The sequence below is a fragment of the Bombus fervidus genome, chromosome 13 (genome assembly GCF_041682495.2).
Source record: "Bombus fervidus isolate BK054 chromosome 13, iyBomFerv1, whole genome shotgun sequence".
In the NCBI taxonomy this organism is placed as follows: domain Eukaryota; kingdom Metazoa; phylum Arthropoda; class Insecta; order Hymenoptera; family Apidae; genus Bombus; species Bombus fervidus.
In genome coordinates this window covers 6,525,797-6,547,024 of record NC_091529.1, presented here as the reverse complement: position 1 = coordinate 6,547,024, position 21,228 = coordinate 6,525,797, and the positions used below count along the sequence as shown (strand labels likewise).

At 31.3% G+C, this 21,228-nt stretch overlaps 3 protein-coding genes across 4 annotated transcripts; 1 reads left to right on the top strand and 2 right to left on the bottom strand.

Moving 5' to 3' along the window:
* Window positions 1-20: 20 nt before the first annotated feature.
* Window positions 21-11,084, bottom strand: Nrx-iv (neurexin-4). 2 transcript variants are annotated; one of them, XM_072015848.1, is made up of 10 exons: window positions 10,903-11,084; window positions 10,335-10,427; window positions 7,127-7,323; window positions 6,210-6,351; window positions 5,656-6,026; window positions 5,237-5,575; window positions 4,353-5,157; window positions 3,948-4,253; window positions 2,822-3,448; window positions 21-2,449 (listed from the first exon to the last, which is right to left on the bottom strand). In XM_072015848.1, exons 1-10 carry the CDS (start codon window positions 10,964-10,966, stop codon window positions 1,596-1,598), a joined length of 3,798 nt encoding a protein of 1,265 aa, XP_071871949.1. In that variant the 5' UTR covers window positions 10,967-11,084; the 3' UTR covers window positions 21-1,595. The 2 variants fall into 2 exon arrangements, with proteins under 2 accessions (XP_071871949.1, XP_071871948.1); XM_072015847.1 differs by lacking the exon at window positions 7,127-7,323 and adding an exon at window positions 7,893-8,089 and having other exon boundaries at window positions 10,903-11,083.
* On the bottom strand, window positions 8,665-9,750 carry LOC139993795 (L-aminoadipate-semialdehyde dehydrogenase-phosphopantetheinyl transferase). Its single transcript, XM_072015856.1, has one exon. It carries the CDS (start codon window positions 9,614-9,616, stop codon window positions 8,789-8,791), a length of 828 nt encoding a protein of 275 aa, XP_071871957.1. The 5' UTR covers window positions 9,617-9,750; the 3' UTR covers window positions 8,665-8,788.
* Window positions 11,085-11,673: 589 nt separating the features above from the next.
* Window positions 11,674-20,296, top strand: LOC139993836 (dynein axonemal intermediate chain 3). The gene is made up of 13 exons (XM_072015918.1): window positions 11,674-12,278; window positions 12,382-12,587; window positions 12,731-13,162; window positions 13,494-13,814; window positions 13,893-14,141; window positions 14,228-14,379; window positions 14,607-14,954; window positions 16,232-16,551; window positions 16,837-17,065; window positions 17,451-17,751; window positions 18,079-18,246; window positions 18,383-18,715; window positions 19,555-20,296. Exons 1-13 carry the CDS (start codon window positions 12,032-12,034, stop codon window positions 19,762-19,764), a joined length of 3,516 nt encoding a protein of 1,171 aa, XP_071872019.1. The 5' UTR covers window positions 11,674-12,031; the 3' UTR covers window positions 19,765-20,296.
* The last annotated feature ends 932 nt before the right edge of the window (window positions 20,297-21,228 follow it).

Here is a 21,228-nt window from a genome sequence, read left to right as displayed (position 1 = left end):
ATATTAATGAATGAGATTCGTTCGTTGAAGTGTTTTTATTGTTTTTCGTTTCTGTAATTATATTATTTTAAACTGATAGTTAAACTATTAGTTTTCTATAACCATCGCATATTTCGTTCGCTTCCTTCTCACTTACATATACAGTTTCTATAATTCCAGTTAAAAAATGTAATTCTATTACTATGTACAATGTATTTTCGTTAATTGTTATATTTTAAGAGTTTCACTAATTAAAGCATCTTACATTTTATGAGAAAATAAAATTTTACGTTCTTCAGGAACGTTGGATACTTTTATCGCACTTAACTTTTTCGTAGTTTATATGTGAAAGTGTAAAATTAAGTTTATGGCAACTCTACAAAATCTTTGTTGTTACAAACTACGTGCTTCAGCTAACTAGTTTTTATCAAGGACTTATTGTTACAAAATCATAATCACGACTTTTTGTCTTTATTTAGCAGCACATGCGCTCTGCTGAATACAGTATATAAAATATACACTGGCATATTATTACAGTAAAACATTTCCTTTGTATAAAAATGATATATATACAGCACACTCTCACTGTTACACGTATAGTATACGAATATTAGTTTTGATAAGATTAATGTTAAGTTACAGTATAGAATTCGGATTGTTACACTTCACGAAAGAAATAAAATATCTGTAAATACATAATAAACAAATGTAAATAAAATAAATATAAAGAAAAAGTAAAATGCACTTTGGACGGTAAGCATTACAAATAATACTGAGAACACACTTTTCGTAAAAATAAAGAGAGAAAAAAGTATTTTACATGTAATGAAATATTTCTGAAGATTTAGAAATATTTTATATATGTACAAATAACTTTGTTGTCATTGATAGAAAAATAGCATAGCCAATAAATTTTTTAATGAGTTTTAAAATCAGTTCATTTGTTAATGTTCCTATGATTAACGCTAACAGGTAAAAACTCTGATATAACAGAGTAAAAAAGAAACAAGTAACTGTTCTCATTTTTAAAATAATAAAATGTTAAACAAGTATCTAACCTAACATAGTATCCTGTCGCGATGGTCAATCTAAATTTCAATGTACATAATAAATATTTATGCACCTCATAATGTAAAGTAATAACAGTCTGCAATTCGAAAGATGTTTTACTACTTCTTATTCCTAGCTATATGATGACTGACATTAATAAGTATTCAGAAAAAATATCAAAGGTACACTTAATACAAATAAGATATTTCTACATGCTTATATCTTTTTAACGTAATATTTGAACTCATAATTGTATATTATTTCTTTTATATTATCTTCTGTGATAATTCTACTATGACGAAAATCAATAAAATAAAAATGTTTAATGTCCAGTTATCTTTTAATATTTTCATTATTATAAGGGATTCGATAAATTTGTTCGTGCTAATTAGTTAAGTTTACCAGTCTCCAGTTTTATACAGTTGTCATTAAATCGAAACAGTAGAATTATGTTTCTTTTTATCCTTCCTATAAAACCTTTCATTATGACACTTCAAAGTGCACTTATAAGCATAATTTCATCTATATATTCTAGCATCGACATAGCGAAATATCTAACTTCGTACTTAAATAAACCATTCTTTCTTTTTTTGAACTTGATGACCAGTGGCAGAATGAACTACCGCTGAATCTGGATCCAGTGCTATTTCAGCACCCTTGTCCTCCTGGGTCAAATATTCGCCTTTGTGTCTTGACATGTATCTTCCTATAAGTACTGCCATTATAACTAATGCTATAATAATGACTGTCAACACGCTTCCTAAAATCGCGGTGTCGGTTTCGTTGTAAGCAGCTCGAACTTTTTCTTCGTCTACTTGCGGTGGTGGACGAGTTTCTACGATATCAGGCGGATGCGTGATTGGTTCCACGCCGCAGAAATCTTCCGTGAGAGGAGTACCCAAAGAACGAACGTTTCCAGGTCCATCTTCCTGGAATAGTAACTTCAAAGGGTAAATATCGTCAAATTCTACTCTAGATATGCAACCAGCAAAACCTTCTGTCATGGATTCGTTTCTTCCAATATACATATATTGTATATTATTAAATTGTGCATCGGCTGAGGTTTTAATGTTAAAGGGGAATTCTTTCGGCTCGTAATTATCGACTTGCAAAATGAGTGTCGCTCCTGAATCCTTCCTGCCTACCCTAACATCGTGATACTGTCCCAGACCGAAATGCTTATTAGGGAAAATAACTTCTTGTCGTTCAAAACCGAAATCGAAAACGACACGCAAATGCCCGCTGTTTGAAACCATAATTGTCATATATTCTCCAGAGATGTTCGAAAACAGGCCGAGTAAAAATCCTTTAGGATTCGTCGTTGTAAAACCAACTCTGATTTTTTCGGAGATAGTGGAACGCCAACTACCCATGAAGTCGTATTTTATCATTGAACTTGGACGCATATTTACTCCAATTTCTATAATAAAACAAATTTTAACGTTAAAACTCAATGTAATACACAATATTCAATACGCAATTTTTAATAGTTTTAGAATCATACAGAACGAGGTATAAAGAATTATTATTTCCCAAAATTTATTAGGTCGTCCGAAAAGTTTCTTTCGTTTTATAAGGAAATAAAGGATGTATAACATTTTCCGTTTTATATTATTTTATGGAATTACGTATGATCTATTTTGTTCTATCAAGATAAAGATTACAACGTTCGACGGATTAGGTTTCATATTTGTATAAAGATACGTTGTTGTAAAAGACTTGTTTGTAAAAGAAAGACACTTTTTGGATAACCTAATATTTATGTTAATTTTTATCAAGGAGAGAAACATACCATCTGCGCAAATTGGACCTTTAAATGCAGTCCATCGACAGTCACAAGAATATCCATCGTATCTTTCATGGCACGTGCCATTGTTAAGGCACGGATTGCTCTCGCATTTACCCATACAACCTTCAGAAATTCCATATAAACTTTGACGAGCATAACTTCTCAGATCTTGTAACTGACCATTCAAAAGGAGAGCTCTGATACACCCAACGTAACCATCTCTATAATCTGTCGTGGCGCCAACCACGAGATCCGATGTGAGATGAAGCGCTCGTACTGGCCCCGGAGGTTCCCTTACTTCATTCTTTAACGCTCCATCAATTACGATTCTAGCTTCCTTACGATTTCTTTCAACCGACACGGAATGCCATCGATTATCAGCTAATTTGTACGAGGTCTGTACACTGACCGTAAGTGGGCCACTACCTGCTAAATACTGGAACTGAATCTGATTTCCACTATTTATAGAAATCTTTATATAATCTGTGGGTCCCTTGCTATGAATTATAACAGCGTTTTCGACAGTCGTTTTAAACTCGAAATAAATATCACCGCTGTGACCGATATCAAAGGTTGGTAAGTTGATGGTAGCATCAACGATGCGGAATGTTACTACGTTCTTGAACAGATCTACAATAAAACGAAATGTTTTATTTATTTTATGGGACAGGATTAAGGAGGCAGAGGGATCAGCTCCAATAACATTGATCTTGAAATTTGTTGTAAAATAAAATATTACCCAAAAAGATGGCCACTTCTATGTTACATATTAAAGTAAATATCATTGAAGCTGATTCCTCTATACTGAATAATTATCAATACTTTTGTTATTTAAGTACAAATAAATAGAGGTGACTACAAAAGTTTGAACATTAATACAAGTGGATTGGAATCAATAATTAAAATGCTAATTACTATTATTTTACAGTATCTAATGTACTTACAAAGATACAATACACATTGAAATGTTTGCAAATGTATCTTTTAAATAGCTACTTTAAATGGTATGAATCTTACCTGACCTTACCTTGGTAATCAACCAAGGTAAATTAGAACCTTACAAACAATTTAAAATAAATTAAATATCCTGGTTTACATGCATAATGCGTGGAAAATGCTTCAAACTTACCATCTCCCTCACAAATAAGTGGCCCAAGCGTGTAACGACCCATTTTATCGTCCACCGGTGTACCAGTATCACCAAATCGTAATTGTTTAACTGGAAGATACTCCTTTTCAGTGATGTCTCCACTGTCTTCTAAGATAGTATCCAAGTCAGCATCACAATTGCACCATTTTGTAGGATCCGCGCAATTTCCAAGTATACCGCATTCGCATTTACGTGAACCTGGTAATGCTCCTCCCCAGTAGTCCATTTTCTGATTATTTCTACTGACCCACCACGAGTTTGGTCTGAAATAATCTCCTTGCGGTACTAAAATTATATTATATTACGTTATTCAAATACAAAATATATAATCATCGACGAAAATCATACATTTAAATCTCTGTTAATAGATTAATAAATAATTACCTGGAGAATTGAACAATTTGGAAAGTCTACATTCATAACTGATCCTTTGTCTACAATTTGTGGATCGATTAAGAAGAGCTTCGATTTGATCCATGTCCGCGTCGTAAATAATATCTTGTTCAAAACTACCCGGCTCTTGGAATCCATCCACAGGTGTAATGCGTTCATTGTTATGTCGCAAGATAGTCCTCACGCGTCCGTCTGTATAGAATTCACAAACTACCGGGAATGGTTTCAAAGGACCACTTCCATCAACGTCTATTTTGATATCTGCTCGTTGACTGACTGAGTTTATGTTTTTATATGCTTCGCATGATAGAGGATTCAAGGAAGTGTGACAGACAGCTCCTGTATATCCTGTATTGGCACAATCACAGAAGAATTCATCAGAATTTTGACGACATATACCAGAATGTTTGCACGGATTTGGATTGCAACGATCCATCATTTGACATGCATCAAAGACAATTTCGTTCTTGCAACAGTATTCCTCTTCCTTCCAGTCGGTTGGTAGCTTATAGTTGCCATCGATACTAATCATTCTCATACAACCAACGAAACCGCGATTGCTCTCTATCCCTGTCATACCACCAATCATATAAACAGGTCCTGTGATCATATCTAATATACGTCTCGTCCTCATAGGTGTTCCATCGACATTTAGAACAAGGTTATTCTTTGAAATTGTTAATATAACTTGGTGCCATTTTCCGTCATTGAATTTTTCATCGAAATTGTCTAAGGTTACTAGAGGACTTCCTTTCGTTTGAATATCAACTTTCAATCTACCATCTTCCAAAAATAGCTAATATATACAATATAAAACATTATTAACATGTATTTGATACAGAAAATTTTCATCTTATGAAAATAAATTTACATACCTTTACGAAACCAGGTGAAGTAAATTGATGATATAAAATAATTCCTCTATCTTCGTATGTCCTAAAAGTGAGGGAAGCATTCAAAGAAGATACTCCCTCGTATCCTTTAAGTCTGGCATATGAGCCATGAGTTAAAAATGTTACAGGGATTATAGGTGGTTCTGGACAGCTATAAAGCGTATTCACTTTGTAATATCTTAGATTTTCCCCGGTAATTCCTGTTTCCTTTAAATCGTGAATAATGCTAGTCGCATTTAGATAAAAATTTTCTATACACCCTGTAAAATTTTGATTGACTACCAATCCATCTTGTTTGTTAGGAACACCACCTATATATAACTGGTGAAGGTATTTGAATTAATTAATATTATAGATTTGAAAATGTAATAAAAAATATTATACATTATTTAGCTACTTACTGCTCTATTTAAATCCAGTCTATGAAACTCTCCTTTTATCCTTCCTCTAATTAATACCCTATCTACAGAGAATGAGATATTCTTCCTGTTACGCGATATTAGAACATCGTGCCACATATTGTCATCCAAAAGGCTACCAACAGACAAACTAGTCATGATATCAGACCCCAAATCTATATTTAATATCATTCTGTTGTCTTTTAATTGTAAAGCTATGTAATCCCCTTGTGTCCCGCGAGAGTACATTAAAATACCATCTGCATTGTTCGTTTTGAACCGGAAGCGTATAAAATGTCTGTCAGTTTCTATTGGTTCCCTCAATAAATCATACCGTAAAAGAGATGAACCATTGAAGGAAAGAATGTCGGACACTACAAAAAGAAAAAATTAGTTAAGTAAAGACTTTGGCATATTAAGAGAATTTCTTGATTTGGAAGACTAAATTTTAGTCATCCTTAAAACATTTTTTCAAGAGAATTATTCACTATGAAAATAGGAACCACACTATTATTTTTATTTTTTGGTATGAGAAAGTAATTATTATCATTGCTTACCATAACCGCATCCATACAATTCTATTCTTAACGATATTCTATCCCGCCATCGGGTTGGATTTATTCTTATCCATTGTGCAATAATTGGTACTTCAAATTTATTAAGTTTTATAGTATCACCATCTATGTTGCCTTTAAACATCTATAAGGAAAGAAAGAAGACGAATACCCTTATTTAATAATGAAATGCAATCTTTGTTAAATTTACTATAATCATTTCAAAAACGAAGTGTTTCTTTTGTATAATGTTATATAAAAACTTTGGAATTTTTGTTAACATTTACATAATCTGTTAGTTGGTTATGTTTGATTTAAGTACAACATTTATGCCTAAATTGTAATGCATAAATAAATTAGATTAGGTTGGTAGACATTTTGGCATGCTTTTATCTATAGTTATGTTAGTATAGCTTTGTTATTTATAAGTGCAGAAGCATGAAAGCAAATGTTAAACATTCTATTGAAAGTATCATGTAAAAAATGTAAATTATTAAAATAATTATATATATGTATAGTGTTTAATAGATTCGAGTTAAGAAAAGTCCTCACAAATAGAAAAAAGATCTTCAAGCTATATGCTTGAGCATTTATTAGAAATTAAGGAAATTTTTTAATTTTTTAAAACATGTGAGATTTAAGAAATTATTAATATATAAAAGTAGAATCATAGTTCCCAATGTGCCTCCACCAATAAAAAGAGAGCACTTCTGCTATGTATTTCTCACTGAAAATATATAATTTTAGAAATAATGAAATAATTCTTTTACTAAAAAATACGTTGCTATATATAACATGTAAATGTTATATTACATATGTACAATATTGTAGCAAGTATATCATATCTTGGAGCAAAAGATAAAAATGATTCTGTACAGAAAAGTTCTACGTTTCTTTATAGTCAATATCTCTATTAATACCTCATCTACACCATCCTGGCTTTCATAACTGGCCCAGGCTTGCCCATCATCAGAGTACTGGACAATATACTCTGTCACATATTCATTAGTATGTGCACGACCTCGTGTAGCTATGCTGCGTATCTCATATCTGTCCCCCAGTTCCACAGTAAGATGTTGATCATAACTGCTAAGCTCTGGTGACCACGTAGAACCTCCTGCAAAGCCCAGCCCCATGTCCATGTGTAAAAGGAAAAGAGTAGAAGCAAAGCAGTTAAGTAAAAGAAAGAAAGTGTTATGAGTCATTGGAAGATGGTAACATAATGATTATCATTTGTGTTTATATTTTAATAAATAATTATTTTAATAAACATTTTATGTTATAACACATAAAATTTTATTTTTCATAATAATATTTACATCATTCAGAAATTTGGTATGAAATGCATGAAAAAGATAAAAGCTGTTGTGTATTCATTTGTACAAATGAAGAAGCATACTAACAGTGTTGTGTTAAACATGCAAACAGTATCTACCTACTTAGAAGTTTTTATGATACAATGTTATGGAAATTCATTCGTTACTTCATTCATGCTAAAGATACTTAACTAATATCATACTGAATTTCAAAAACCCAGTCTTTTGCATTATCACAGTGCAATGAGTTTTGTTAGTCATTAGTTAATATTAGTTACTAAGTGCAATATACCTTTTCAACAAATCTGCTCATGGATTATGGCTATATTAGCACAGACACTGAGTCAAAAATTGTATAGGTTCAGTTTACCTTAACATTACCATCTTCTTCTTTGTAATCAACGTAGTCCAGGCCATTTGTACCATAACTGATAACATATTCCATAACATACTCATTTTGTACTGCTCGTCCCTGGGTCTCCACAGCTGTGATGTTCATTATTTGACCCAGGTCGATTATAAGGTACTGACCAAAGTCTGAACTGCTAGCCGTCCATGCGCTTCCGCCTACGCCACAACATATACGCATGCATGCAACTCAAAATGAACTTAAGGAAGCAGTCATATTTAACAAAGTAGGGTTATCAGAGAATTAAATACTACTATAATTATCATGTAATGAATTTAAGATAATTATAATATAACTAAATATATTCATAGCTGAAAAATACAAGTAATACTTAAGTTATACCTTTCAAAGTTGTGTATTAAAATAGTTGAAAGCAATATCATTTAAAAGAAATACATATATATAAGTTGGAAATATATATGTTATGTGTTATTTATGGAAAACTCCCTTTCCCAAGCAAAAGAGAGGAAATGTGTAAAAGTAACAGGTTTGTGTATTGTATGCACATAAAATAAATGAATTTAAAATTTTCTATTGCATCTTTTGTAGTTCTTAAATTGAAATTTATAATTAATTTCAATATTCTGTAAAAACTGTATTCTTTCAAAAATCTTAAATTTTTCAAATTTTGTACTTAATTTAATAGTAAATAATCTGATACATTTATGTGAATGTTTAAGTGTACATATGAAACTATGAATTTTATAAGGAGGTAAAATAAAATTTGGACACATATTTCTAACTATATTTATTAAATTTACTAACTAAATGCAACCGTTATATCTGTACATCTTTATCACGCATACATAAAAGCATTACTCACAAGAAACTAATGTAACAATATATAAAATTTAAAGTTATGGATGTTCCTTTTTTTTGAAATATTCTTCTGTATATTTAGGATCTTGTGAAAATAATGGAATAGCATTTGCTAAGAGTGTATCACTGTTTACATATTCAAATATTTTCTTTTGCGAGTTTGGTGCTTTTCCATTTTTTTGCAAAGCTATAGCAACACAGTGTTGGGAATTCAATAATGTTTCCTCAAACAACCAATCTTGTTTTACATCATTTATGTATAAAACAGTATCAGTTGTAACTGAATTTTCCATGAGTTCTGAATTAGTTTTAAAAGACATTGACCTAAGATCAATCGTAATACCTTTACCTATAGCTTTCACATAACTTTCTTTTAATGCCCAATGCCTGCAGAACATACTAATTTTATCAAAGTCGTTAGAGAACATATTTATTTCTTCCCATTCTAAAGGTGAAAAATTTCTATTCATTATACGGAAAAATTCAGGCAATTGTTTACCACCAGTATATTCGAATTTCATTACATCTATTCCTAAGTTTATATTCCTCGTTTCACCTGCTAAAACTGTATAATTACCGTGGTGAGATATATTAAAAGACAAATTTGAGGAAACATTTTTTAAAATAGGTTTATTATATGCATCTCTTGTAAATACTATAGCAGAGTATGGAATATGTTCATACTCATTAACAAATTTTCTCATCATTAATCTACCTGCAAGAGAAGCCCTAATATCTTTACGAAACACAAATCTGCCTAATCTTTGTTTCTCCTCTAACTGTATGCAAGAAATAGCATAAGCAAAGTCCTTTTCACTGGGATTCCATTCCTTCCAATTGAATGCCCACCGAATACTTTGAAACATGTTTACTAATATTAATTTTAACCCTGATTTATAATCAGGTTAAAGTTCTGCAAACTGTTATTTGCTTCTGTTTTATTAAAGCACTGCTTTTTTTAAAGGCTCTTGTCTTTTAAAAAACCAGGCTACTCTTTAGCATCCACCTGGAGCAAATAGACAGAAGACATTGGATTACTTTTCTAATAAATAACAATATTTATTTCTAATTGATAAAGTATTCATTAAAGGATTATTAATTAATTATTAATAATGATCATTTGTGTGACTAGTGCTTGTTGCTTAAGAAGAAATCAGATGCACAGAATAACTCTGCAATGAGTCAGTAAGTTCATTTTACCTAATTCAGGTCTGGAGTTCTTTTAATTGGCTAATGTATGTGGGTGTTGATGAGAATAGCATTTCTTTAAGTTTTAAGTCTTTTCAAACAAATCAAATTTTATGTCTAAACTTAAATATACAGATACATAATATGTGGATAATACACTACCTGTATTGCTATTAAACTTAATAATAAATATAGACAAAGAAAAGCAATCTTAGTAACAGGTATACATCATCACATACTTTTTCAAAATATAATATATAGATAGCAAGCAACAAACTACAAATTATCAAATATTTCTAAACTTGTACAAGAAGATAACATAAGAAATGTTATTGAACAATATAACTAAGGGAAAATGCAGTATATAATATGACAAAAAAATTAAAGAAGCTTTACCATTGAGCCTGGCATTTTTTGGACCTCTGTTAGGTAATGATGTGGTAGCTGTTAAGTGAGCTCTGTCCAAAAGTGGATCGTTACATTCATCATCTAATTAAAAATTATATTTAAATTAATAATATGATATACATCAACATATCAAATATCATTAAAGTAATTTCTTAACAATTATAAATTCAATATAATACCTTCATTTTATATAATACAAAATACCTATCAATTTTAAATAATAGGATTAAAGAATTTTATTTTATGTAATCAGTATAAAATATCATGCTTCTCTAACAATATATGTACATTCGTACATTAGGATACAATAAATGAATGATCGCAATGCAATTCATTTCTCAAGTTCTAAAGAATATTAATTCTTAAGTTGAATATTGGTTCATGGATTGGTTGAATTAGAAACAAAAGTTTGCTCGTTTTTCGATAAGTTTATCATACATTAATTCTCTACTACGCCATGTTGTAAAATGGGCTTGGCTGCATTGAATCATCTTTAGGAAAATTATTTCTCTTACGGAGGAAAAATTTCGTACAGTTAATAATAATATGTACTTACACGCAAAGGAGAATGAATTACTTGCAATTGCGAAAACGAACACAAAACACCTGATAGTATTCATCGTATCATTGCCCTTTCAGAGAGCAACATACGAGAAGCTACTCCTAAGCGAGACGCGTTCTTGAAACTGTTACTGATTCTCTCTTACGCTCTCACTGGAGTCATTTCACTAGTGTATTACTCATACGCACACTACGACGAGTCATAGTTACTCTCACACATGGTCACACATACATGCTACTATAACTATATAATACTTATCATATTATATTATATTGTAAAATATTGGATTATCATATAGCATATTACATACTACCATCACATTATTTAAGATAAGATATTAATAATTATATAGAGAATATTTAAATTCTAATTTGATGGAACAAAACGTGAATTTTTTAAACACATTGGTGAAATTTAATGTACATATATATTTTAAAATGCAATGTAAGATGTAAGATGTAACGAAATTATTATTCTACCGTATCTTAAAGGTATACTAGATTTGTTATCAAATTATTTATTTGTTGTGAAATATGCTTTTGTATATATATATGTTTATGTTTATATTTATATACGTATATATATACATTTTATAACTTAAAATTTAAAAAAAGTTACCGGTAGTCGATAAAGTCAAATACATATATTGACTAATCAGTGGTTATACATGCCTAATCAATGTTTAAATTGAAAGTAAATTTTTCTATGAAATTCCAAAAAACATAAAATTCTATATTTCTACAGCTTAAATAAAAGAAAGAACAGAGTTTATTGAGGCCTAAATTGGACTACAAGTAGCGTAGTCCTTAACTTGGTATCGTTTGCCAAAGATTAATTGATTGATACATGTAAAAACAGTGTATGCTCTGTAGTAGGATGAACAAGTATTGTAGAGGTATTCGTATGTCAATATTAAGATCTCACGTCTCGTTCAGTACCTCGTTCGTGGTACGATTACAAATTGAATACAATACATAGATATTTGACAGATTCCTGTCATAGCATAGTCGACAACGTCACGTGTGACAGATATGTATGTACAAATTTCTGTTTAACGTGTTTAAATAATTTAGTATTATTTATATCATTTTTCTACTATTTTCGCATAATCAACCGAAATATAATGGCTGATGAACATGAGCCTCATAACGAAGAGAAAGAGAAACAAGATGAGCAACCTAATCAAGATGACAAAATTCTTCAAAATGAAAAAACTGAACAGGGAGAATATGAAAGTACAGTTGAAGAATCAAGGAAAAGGGAATATTCTGCGTTAGCAGAAGATGCCATGTATGATGACGATTATTTCGAAGTTGAAGATTATGGATACATGTCTAAATATGAAAAGGACTGGTCGGAAGCAGTAAAGTGTTAGTTTCCATTTTGTCAATCAATAGTAAATTCTTTAACTAACCATAACTAATTAATTTTATGAAACGTTATAAATATAATTAATTAGAATTTTCTGTGAAGCTATTTCTAGCGAAACCATAGATTGGGAGAAGGAAGCAAAGGAAACAGTACGCTTGGACATAAGTACATTAAAAGAAAGACGAAGAACGATTTTCGATTTAGATTCTTATTCCGCTTCCGGTCCATCAACCAGCGATCTTCTACGTCTTGCTTCGGTGGATTATGTACCCGAACCACCGAAAGAAATTCGCTATTCTGTTTCACTAGTAATCCAAATCAATGTCATTTTATTTATTTATATTGTTTTATTGGTTTTCCAGCCAAAAAACTCCTCAATTATGCTCTTACTCGATCACTGGTCTTTTCTAGATCAAATAAACAACCTATTAAGTAGTACGTTCTTGTTCAGGGCGCACCAGGTATAGCAAGGATCAACTTGTCGCCTCTAACGCAAAAGGTAGTTGGCTGTGTCATAGGAGAAAACGTTAGCACCGAGTATCCTTGGGTATACGTTCGGAAAGAGATCATTGAAGACAATATAGATCTCCACGAAGACAGTAGTGATTTCCTGCCAATAAAAAACGAGATTCGAATGTTTCCGAATTCGAAGATACTAATCGGTTACGTTCCATCGTTAACCGAAGAAGGTCAGTTTTACATATGCTTGACGGAGGACGGTCGAGATGCTGTGGTCGAACAAATTCAGAAACAAAGAGAGGAACATGAAAATCGTGTGAGGACCGCCGTCTATAAACCGTTAGGGAAATGGCAGGAATTTAACAGCAGTGTAGAAATCGAGGCGTCCATCGTTAAGAATACTAGACCGCTGTTAGAAATCGAGGTAAAAAAGTGGAAGGCGAAATAAGGGAACGAATGAAAGTACTTTTACTATGTAGGCAATACTAGAATGGAGGAAAGAGTTTCTTGTAACAAACGTGTCACTTTTTATTAATATATTTTTGGAGAATGAAATGGACTTTTACTATACACATATAGGGAATCTATGGTATATAATTATATATATATATAATGTAATATTTTACGATATTTAAGATAAAATCGTCCTGAATATTCTTTTTGATAATTTTGCAATTATATTACATTCTGTTAAAAATAAGTAAATGTTCACTTTTGGATGATAGTGTATTGCGTACATCATCGGTTCATTTTAGGTAATAGGAACAGCAGATATATTCAATGCATCATTCCAATTCGAAGACAGAAAAGTAGACGACGTTAGAGATGGATACATCGAACTTCTCCCTTACCGTCAAATCTTTGAAAATATTCCACGTAAACTGTTAAGCAATATGACTCAGGTTACTCCGGATGTTCGAGATGTGGAAACTCAAACGGCTCTTTCGGTACATACAAATTGTTGGGTTCAGTACAAATATGAATATAAGTCTCCGGATATATCGAAATTTACGCCAGATAAAGTAGAATCTTTGAGAAGCTTCCTTCATCGTTTCAGCGACTATGTGTGCGATCAAGTTAGTTTTTTTTTCAATCTAATAATAATGTATAATATGTAATATAACTCGTCTATTCTCGTCTTTATACTATTGTAGTTGTTGTTAAATGCTACTTGGGACATTTACACGAACGATTATGGAAATTTAGTGAGGAACATAAGAGACACACAGTGGCCGATACCTGTAAGCTATGAGGAACACTTGAGCTTTCACGATGAACAGCATGTGGCTAATAAAGTCATCAATGATCTTTGCTGGCATCCATTATGGACTGGTATAGCGTTTGCTGCCTATACGAGCTACTCAAAGAGTCAACATCTGATTGGACCTAAATCGAACGAAGAAGTGAATCTATAAAAAAGATGTCTTTCTTCCAATTTCCTAGATTTCTTAAATTTTCAAGATAGTAAATTTCGAATTTTTTATCCCAGGTAGTTAAGGCTTGCGACAATAATTTTGTTCTCGTATGGTCGTTCAACGATCGTTTGACACCAAAATTGGTTCTTGAATGTCCAAGGGAAGTGACATCCGTAGCTGTGAGTCCACTAGATGGAAATCTGATCGTAGGTGGTTGCGCAAATGGCCAGTTAAGTATTAATAATTTAAAGTGCTAAGAAGACTATTATTGAAAAATATGAGTATTTCATAGCAATATTTAATGTACAATATAATTATAATTTAACATTAAAATGAAAAAAATCAATAAAAATGTACTTATCAGATTTTCTTTCTATGATCTTCGTATTTAATGTCTTCAATTACTAATAATTTTAATGTTTTATATTTATAAAATACCGTGTTTAAACTATTGCAGATCGTACTATGGCACATCCCAGGTAAAATCGAGAAAGTGGAAGCGGTAATTGTGTATACAGCTGCTCAAATCAAGCATAGAATCGCGATAAAGACTTTGACCGTGTGGATGCAGGAAGTAATTGGAACGTCCGTAATCAGACCTACTGCAATGTCCTCGTTAAAAGAGAGCCAGAAGGCGGCTGTAACTCAGATTATATGGATTTCTCCGTACGATCAGCTTGATTCCAGTGGCAGAATTACATCGTTGCCAGAAGACACTAGTGTCAATGATTTATCCTCGCAATTTGTGACTGCAAGCGAGGATGGTACGATCGCTTTCTGGAACTTGAAGTTGGATGAAAAGTTGGTCTTTTTTTTTTTAAGTAAATTCGATTCATTACTTATTATACATATTGTAAGGATATCATAATTAATTTAATATTTTAGAGTACTTTAATCCTAGTACGAGTATGTAAATAGGAGCACGCTTTGAGCATTTCAAAGATACTTAAAAACTAAGATATATATGTCGGATCATCTTTGGAAAACGGGGCGTGTAATAGGTCTTGCTGCCAGTTGTCCATAGTTGTCTTATACCAGATGATGTTTGTTTATGGGAGTGTATTACAAAAGTTAACAAGTGATATCGATGATCGAGTGATCGAGATGTCTATGACGATGAATTTAGGTTCGATAACGAATACACGGTTAACGGGATGACAAGCGTTCTTTGTACTAGTCGAACTTATCGAATAGAATCTCAGTCCAAGTGGAACTGCCCTTATATACTCCTCTCCGTATTCCTCAGGTCAATCCCTGTTTTTGAGGAGACTTATTTAATTACATTATGCCTTTGTTAGGTACACGTCCCTCTCGTGACCGTGGCTACGTCCAGTGACCCATTATGTCACTTCGAGCCCAAGCCCAGTGTCATAAATCTTGGACAATCATAATTGACTTGACTCATAAACTGCTATTTCTCAGTTTTATTGTTTAAGTACGGTATAATAAAAAGTCTGGACTAAAGTATTAGGGACTTTTCCAAACATTCCGAAAGAAAGGCACCGGTGTCCTTTCATCTCCGACATATAAAATATAGAAAACATCTAAAACAGAGTATTCGTTATAATTAGATTACAGAAGTTAATATCAAGTTTTTATATATTTTTTAATATCGAGTTGATATACAATTTTTACACGATAAGCAAATAATCTTCCAGTTTTCCTTATCATTATAGAAAATGTATGTTTATTTGAACTTTGAAATCAATGTTATTAGAGAGAAAAGGAGATCACACATTCAGAAACTAGAATACGATTTACTTAAAGTGCAAGTATTTGCCATTAAATATAAGCTAATTAAATTAAAATGAAGGTTCTCCAGAAATTAAATGTTATTCCTTATTATTTTATTTTGTTACATAAATATATGATGAATATTATTTTTTAGTAAGTCATCATTTTCATCTGTTTTATATCTTTTTTATCTTTGATCAGAAAAGTTTATTTGTTCACGATTATGCACTTTCAAAAATTAAATAAAAAAGAAGGAATTAATCGAAAATTAAAATATGGTTTACAATTTCTTATTGAATTAATCTTTACTAGCGAGTTAATCAGAAATTATTATTTATTATAAGATGGCAGATGTATAAGAAGGAGAAAAAAGAGAAAAGGAAAGGGACCGTAATAAGACCAGAAGCATTGGCAAAGTCGATATCTCCGTTTAAAGTACTGGACCGTATTTTCAAGCCCTATTATGTCTTGACAATCCAACATCCAAACGAAAGTCGAAATGTAGTAATAACTGCTATGAGCATGTATGCACCGAAATTTATGAAAAAAAGCACTGATGTTGTTCCATCAACGCAAAATGTAACTATCCGGAGGTATTTTGAAAATGTTATCAAGAAACCAGATTATGTGATGAAACCGATGATACATGTCGGTACTGTTGAAGGTATAAAAAAACAATTTATAAAAAGAAAAAATAGGTATTTTGTCCCTCTAGAATCAGTATTCAAAATGAATATTTCCATTTTTAATTATATAGGGTATTTATGTATATTAATTATATATTATATTTATTTTTGCTACACAGATTTATCTTAAATTTCTTTGTCTTGGTACAATTTTTTGTATATAAAATAATTGTAAAATATTAAGCAATATAAGATAAATCAAACACCTTGTATATTTTTAAATCATTAATTTAATTGTAATTTAACTACATTTGATTTTCTAGGCGATTTTGGTTGCATCACGTGGGAAGGATATGATTTCACAACAGATTTAAATATTAATACAGAAACATGTCAATGGTGTTGGTTTAAAAGAATACACGATGGTCCTATAACACATTCTGTTAGATCTAAGCTGAATAAATCGTGGCTTGCAACCATAGGTGGCAAAATATTCGCTATTTGGAAGGAGGATATTGGTATACCGTTATTTTGGAAGAAATCACAAGTTAGGTATATTTCGGATTTTTAAAACATTTCATTATAATTATAATGCTCTCGAAATATAATATCTCTCGAATATAATAGCTCTCGAAAGTATTTATACAGTTAGAATACATTTATATGTATATGTTGTATGTATTATATAAAACATTTCGACATTTCATTAACATTATAATGAGACACGAGTGTCTGGATTATATTGAACCTAATCTAGAAATGTATATAGAAGCTATGAGATATTTGACACGAAGATATTAGTAAGAAATAAGTATACAACATGAATAGTCATCTTGTATTGACTTTTAAAACTGCTCCCCTGTAAAAGAAAATGTAACTTATCACATTCTTTTCCTTTACTTTTATATACAAAAAAATAATTTATCCTTTTATATAGCTTCACTGCTATTTCTTGGGGTAGCTATCGCCCCACGATAGTAATTCTAACACGATTAGATGGTACCGTGGAGTTATGGGATTTTATGGTGAAAACAGAAGAACCATGCGTCATGCAGAGTCTGTCAGGTCGCATAATTACAGGGATATACACGCATGAATTACATTTGTCTCCACAATGCGTAGGATTTTGCGATTTCAATGGTATCTTAAGGATGTTTCTCGCTCCCGGTATTTTTCTCAAGACGGACACCGCTTGTGTAGAATGGATGAATAATTTTATCGAACGCCAAGTTAAAAGGGTAAATTTGTAGAAAATGAAATGATATTTGAAACTTAATTTAATCTATCAACGCCACGATATAAATTGGTCAAACTACTGGATTGCTCATTTTCTATACTATGTCTAAACAACGCAAATCTTTATTTTCACTTATTCTTTTTGTACTATTTTATTTTAATTCACTATTATCTTTGTATTATATAATTTTTCAGGATTGTAATATTTTAATTCTTCAACTTTTTCAGAATAATTTTTTCATCTTATCAAATACAATTAGAATTTTTTTCTCGTGGCATACTCACTAGCTTTGAATGGGTTATTAATCCATTCGGATGGGTAATTCCAGGTAAAGAGCTGTAGAGAATGGTTAGAGAGATGGACACGAACGGCTTATAAGGAAATCGAAGAAAAACAAAGAAAAGCAGAGAGGAAGAAGCAAGAGGAAGAAGAGAAAGCAGTCACCTCTAAAACAATGGAAGCTGAACCTTTAGTAGAGCCTCTAAAAAAAGGCTTAGTATGTTTCTTTTCGATAAACTAATATTATTAAAAGAAAAAGAAGAGCTTATAGAATCGGACTTCTTTTTAATGTAATAATAATAAGAAAAAGAATTTAAACTGTTATTTGATCCTTAATTGGGACGAATTTTTAGAGAACATGGGAAATGATTGAAGAATCACGCGAAAGATGGAAAGCAAGGGAGTTGAAGCACATGCAGCAAGTGCTTCTGGAGAAGAAAGGTTTAAAGAAAGACGACCTCGAAAGACAGCGTGAACCTATTCTAAGATTACGGCAGGATGCAGAAAGGAAGAAGAAAAAATTACGGCAGACATTAAAAATGCAAGAAAGTATTTTCGAGCATACCAAAAACCTTTTCTTCCCTAAACATCAGCCAGAGACTAAGCGAATTTCCGTGGCGCCAGTGCCAGGAAAAATCGATAAACCAATTACTGTGGAGGACACTATACTCGAAGAGGAAATGATGGTAAATGGAATGACGAAAGTCGGATTATAGTTTGAAAAATATAGCAAAAAATTCTATGATAATCCCTCCATAGGCAGATTCTATAGGCAAACTACTACAAAATTTTATCTCTGAATTTTTTCGTCAAAAATGATTCGAAGAGCACAATAATTAACGCGGATTAACAGAGTAATTTTACTAGAGGCGATTAACTGTAGTAGAGGAGTTAAATACTTCAGAATCTTTTTTTAAACTTTTGATAGTTCAGAATACTAAGAAAGGTAAGCTTGGATATAACTGATCTAATTTGCCTATAGAGAATCATCAGAAGGTCAATAATAACTTAACACACTATATCAGAACGTCCAATTTATTCATCTCGTTTCGTCTTATTGCATAAACATTGTGTCATTATTTCATCGTTACAAGAAGAAAGATGTTGAATACAATACAGCTAAATATTTTAAAGAGAGCTTCCCGAGTATTTACATGACTTTCATTATTAGTACTATTGTTCTTTATTATTGGCCATTGTTGTGTGCCTTATATCGCATCTAACTTTTCTGATGAAAGTACTGGAACACTTGTACAGACACCTTTTATGAATATATTATATATGTTACACGAAACTTAAGTTTCAAATTTGATCAGTATAATCATGACAGTTATGTCTTATTACAATGTTAATGTTTCAAAATATTTTACATACAACATGGATATAAAAGTTTTATAAGTGTCCAAATATTTTCATCAGCCGCTATGTACTATGATCGATCGATTAATATTATTAGAGGATGTCCTTATCGTATTTTAATAATGATCTTTCTTCATTTATGATACTTTCTCTAATGAATTTTAAGGAAATGCGACGAAGTGACCCGAATGAAGAGATCATTTACCATTTTATGGAAACGCAAGCTAAAGTGTTAGCTGATTTACAGAAGCATCCGTTTCAGCATTCGTTTAATTGGGAGAATATTTTAAGAAAGAGGAAAACGATACGCGTTACAATGGATACCGAGTTGAGAAAGTTGAACAAATCAAAGAAGAGATTCAGTATAATCATATAAATGATATCTACAATAAAACATTAATTTAACTATGTAACTATGACTTAGCATGAAAATATACTTAATTTTCAATGAAAGTAATCTTAAATTATTGTATTACAAAAATAAAATTTTATTTTGTTTATTGAAAATTAATGTAAAAGATTAAAGTAATGTTGAGGCAACAAAAAGTCAAGTTGAAGAAAACAAATTGAAAAAGAAAAAAAAAAGATGAAAAATTGCACTTTATTCAATTGCAAGAAATATTGTTGCGTAGATGAATTGGGATTAGATGATTCACGTTCACGTAGGTGAAATAAAAATCAGTGCCTTACAAATAGAATATCCGGTATTCGTTATAAGAAGGATTCAAGCAAACAAAAGAGAGCAATTTGTATCGTAGTTGTCTCCACCCACCATCATATACGTTGTAAATGATCTTCAATTTTGTTGTAGAAAATGGTTGCAAACAATTTTCATCTTTATAACATAAATAAAAGATCAAAAGTTTTTTTAAATTAATAAGGATTATAAACCAATTAAAAGATAATAACATATTATTCTTACAATTATTTTTGTCCTTGAAATCTATTGAAAGGAGACCTACATAACGAATTAAACGAAAGTTGCTCTGGGAATATTTTTCATAGTCATTCAAAGTGTATACATAAAAGGGATTACACAATCTTTAAACTTGCTTGACAACTCTAGTATTTTTTTACGATATTATGTGACTCTTCATATGCGATAATCTCATGTTTACATGTATATAAACACTCATGTTTATACATTAATGCAATCATCAGGAAAAAGACATGGATTCGCAGGATTTTCCAGAACTCAACTTGGACTTTGTCGATTTACTAAAATTATTATTAGTGAAATTTTACGAGTGACAAGTCACAATATATACGTATATCAATAATTTCTTTTGCATTATAAAAGAGAAATTCAATATAACAAAACAAAAAAAATTTGCAAAATAAGTTTTGCAAATTATAAGTTATCTAATTATTCTAATTAACATAAAATTGCAAAAAGAAATTTATAAGCTATAGTTCATCAACTTATTAAAATTATCAGTTGGTAAATTATTATAGTCCAGATGTTAATCTAATCCACTTCGAATTAACCACCCTGTATAAGAATTATTCTCTTTGTTGCCAGTGAAATCTAGGTCTAAAATCTTTCATTGTCTTTGATGATCATTTTGTCATGGTAATAGGTGAATTAATCGAGTAGGATCATTCTCCAAGTAATTGTTCGTAACCATCTTAAAGGAATAGCGAGTGGGGATATATTTAATAGTGGGGATATATCTAATAGTGGGGATATGTCTAATAGTACGGATAGTATAAGCAGGCCTTCAGCACAGCATCCAACCAGGTTGTCATTATCCGTGCAGAAATGTACATAAGCGGTACGTTCCTTTTACTTTCTGTATTTAACCTCCAAGGTTGAAGAATTCGTTCGCTTACGACGTAA

Excerpts from the sequence above, each read along its gene's own strand:
- LOC139993836 (XM_072015918.1), top strand. The coding sequence starts at position 12,032 with ATGGCTGATGAACATGAGCCTCATAACGAAGAGAAAGAGAAACAAGAT. Across the intron at positions 12,279-12,381 it reads CTGGTCGGAAGCAGTAAAGT|CTATTTCTAGCGAAACCATA; the intron begins GTTAGTTTCCAT and ends TTTTCTGTGAAG. Across the intron at positions 14,380-14,606 it reads GTAGGTGGTTGCGCAAATGG|GCAGATCGTACTATGGCACA; the intron begins CCAGTTAAGTAT and ends GTTTAAACTATT.
- Nrx-iv (XM_072015848.1), bottom strand. The coding sequence starts at position 10,966 with ATGAATACTATCAGGTGTTTTGTGTTCGTTTTCGCAATTGCAAGTAAT. Across the intron at positions 7,324-10,334 it reads AAAAAATGCCAGGCTCAATG|GAGGTTCTACGTGGTCACCA; the intron begins GTAAAGCTTCTT and ends TGGGCTTTGCAG. Across the intron at positions 2,450-2,821 it reads AGGTCCAATTTGCGCAGATG|AAATTGGAGTAAATATGCGT; the intron begins GTATGTTTCTCT and ends GTTTTATTATAG.
- LOC139993795 (XM_072015856.1), bottom strand. The coding sequence starts at position 9,616 with ATGTTTCAAAGTATTCGGTGGGCATTCAATTGGAAGGAATGGAATCCC.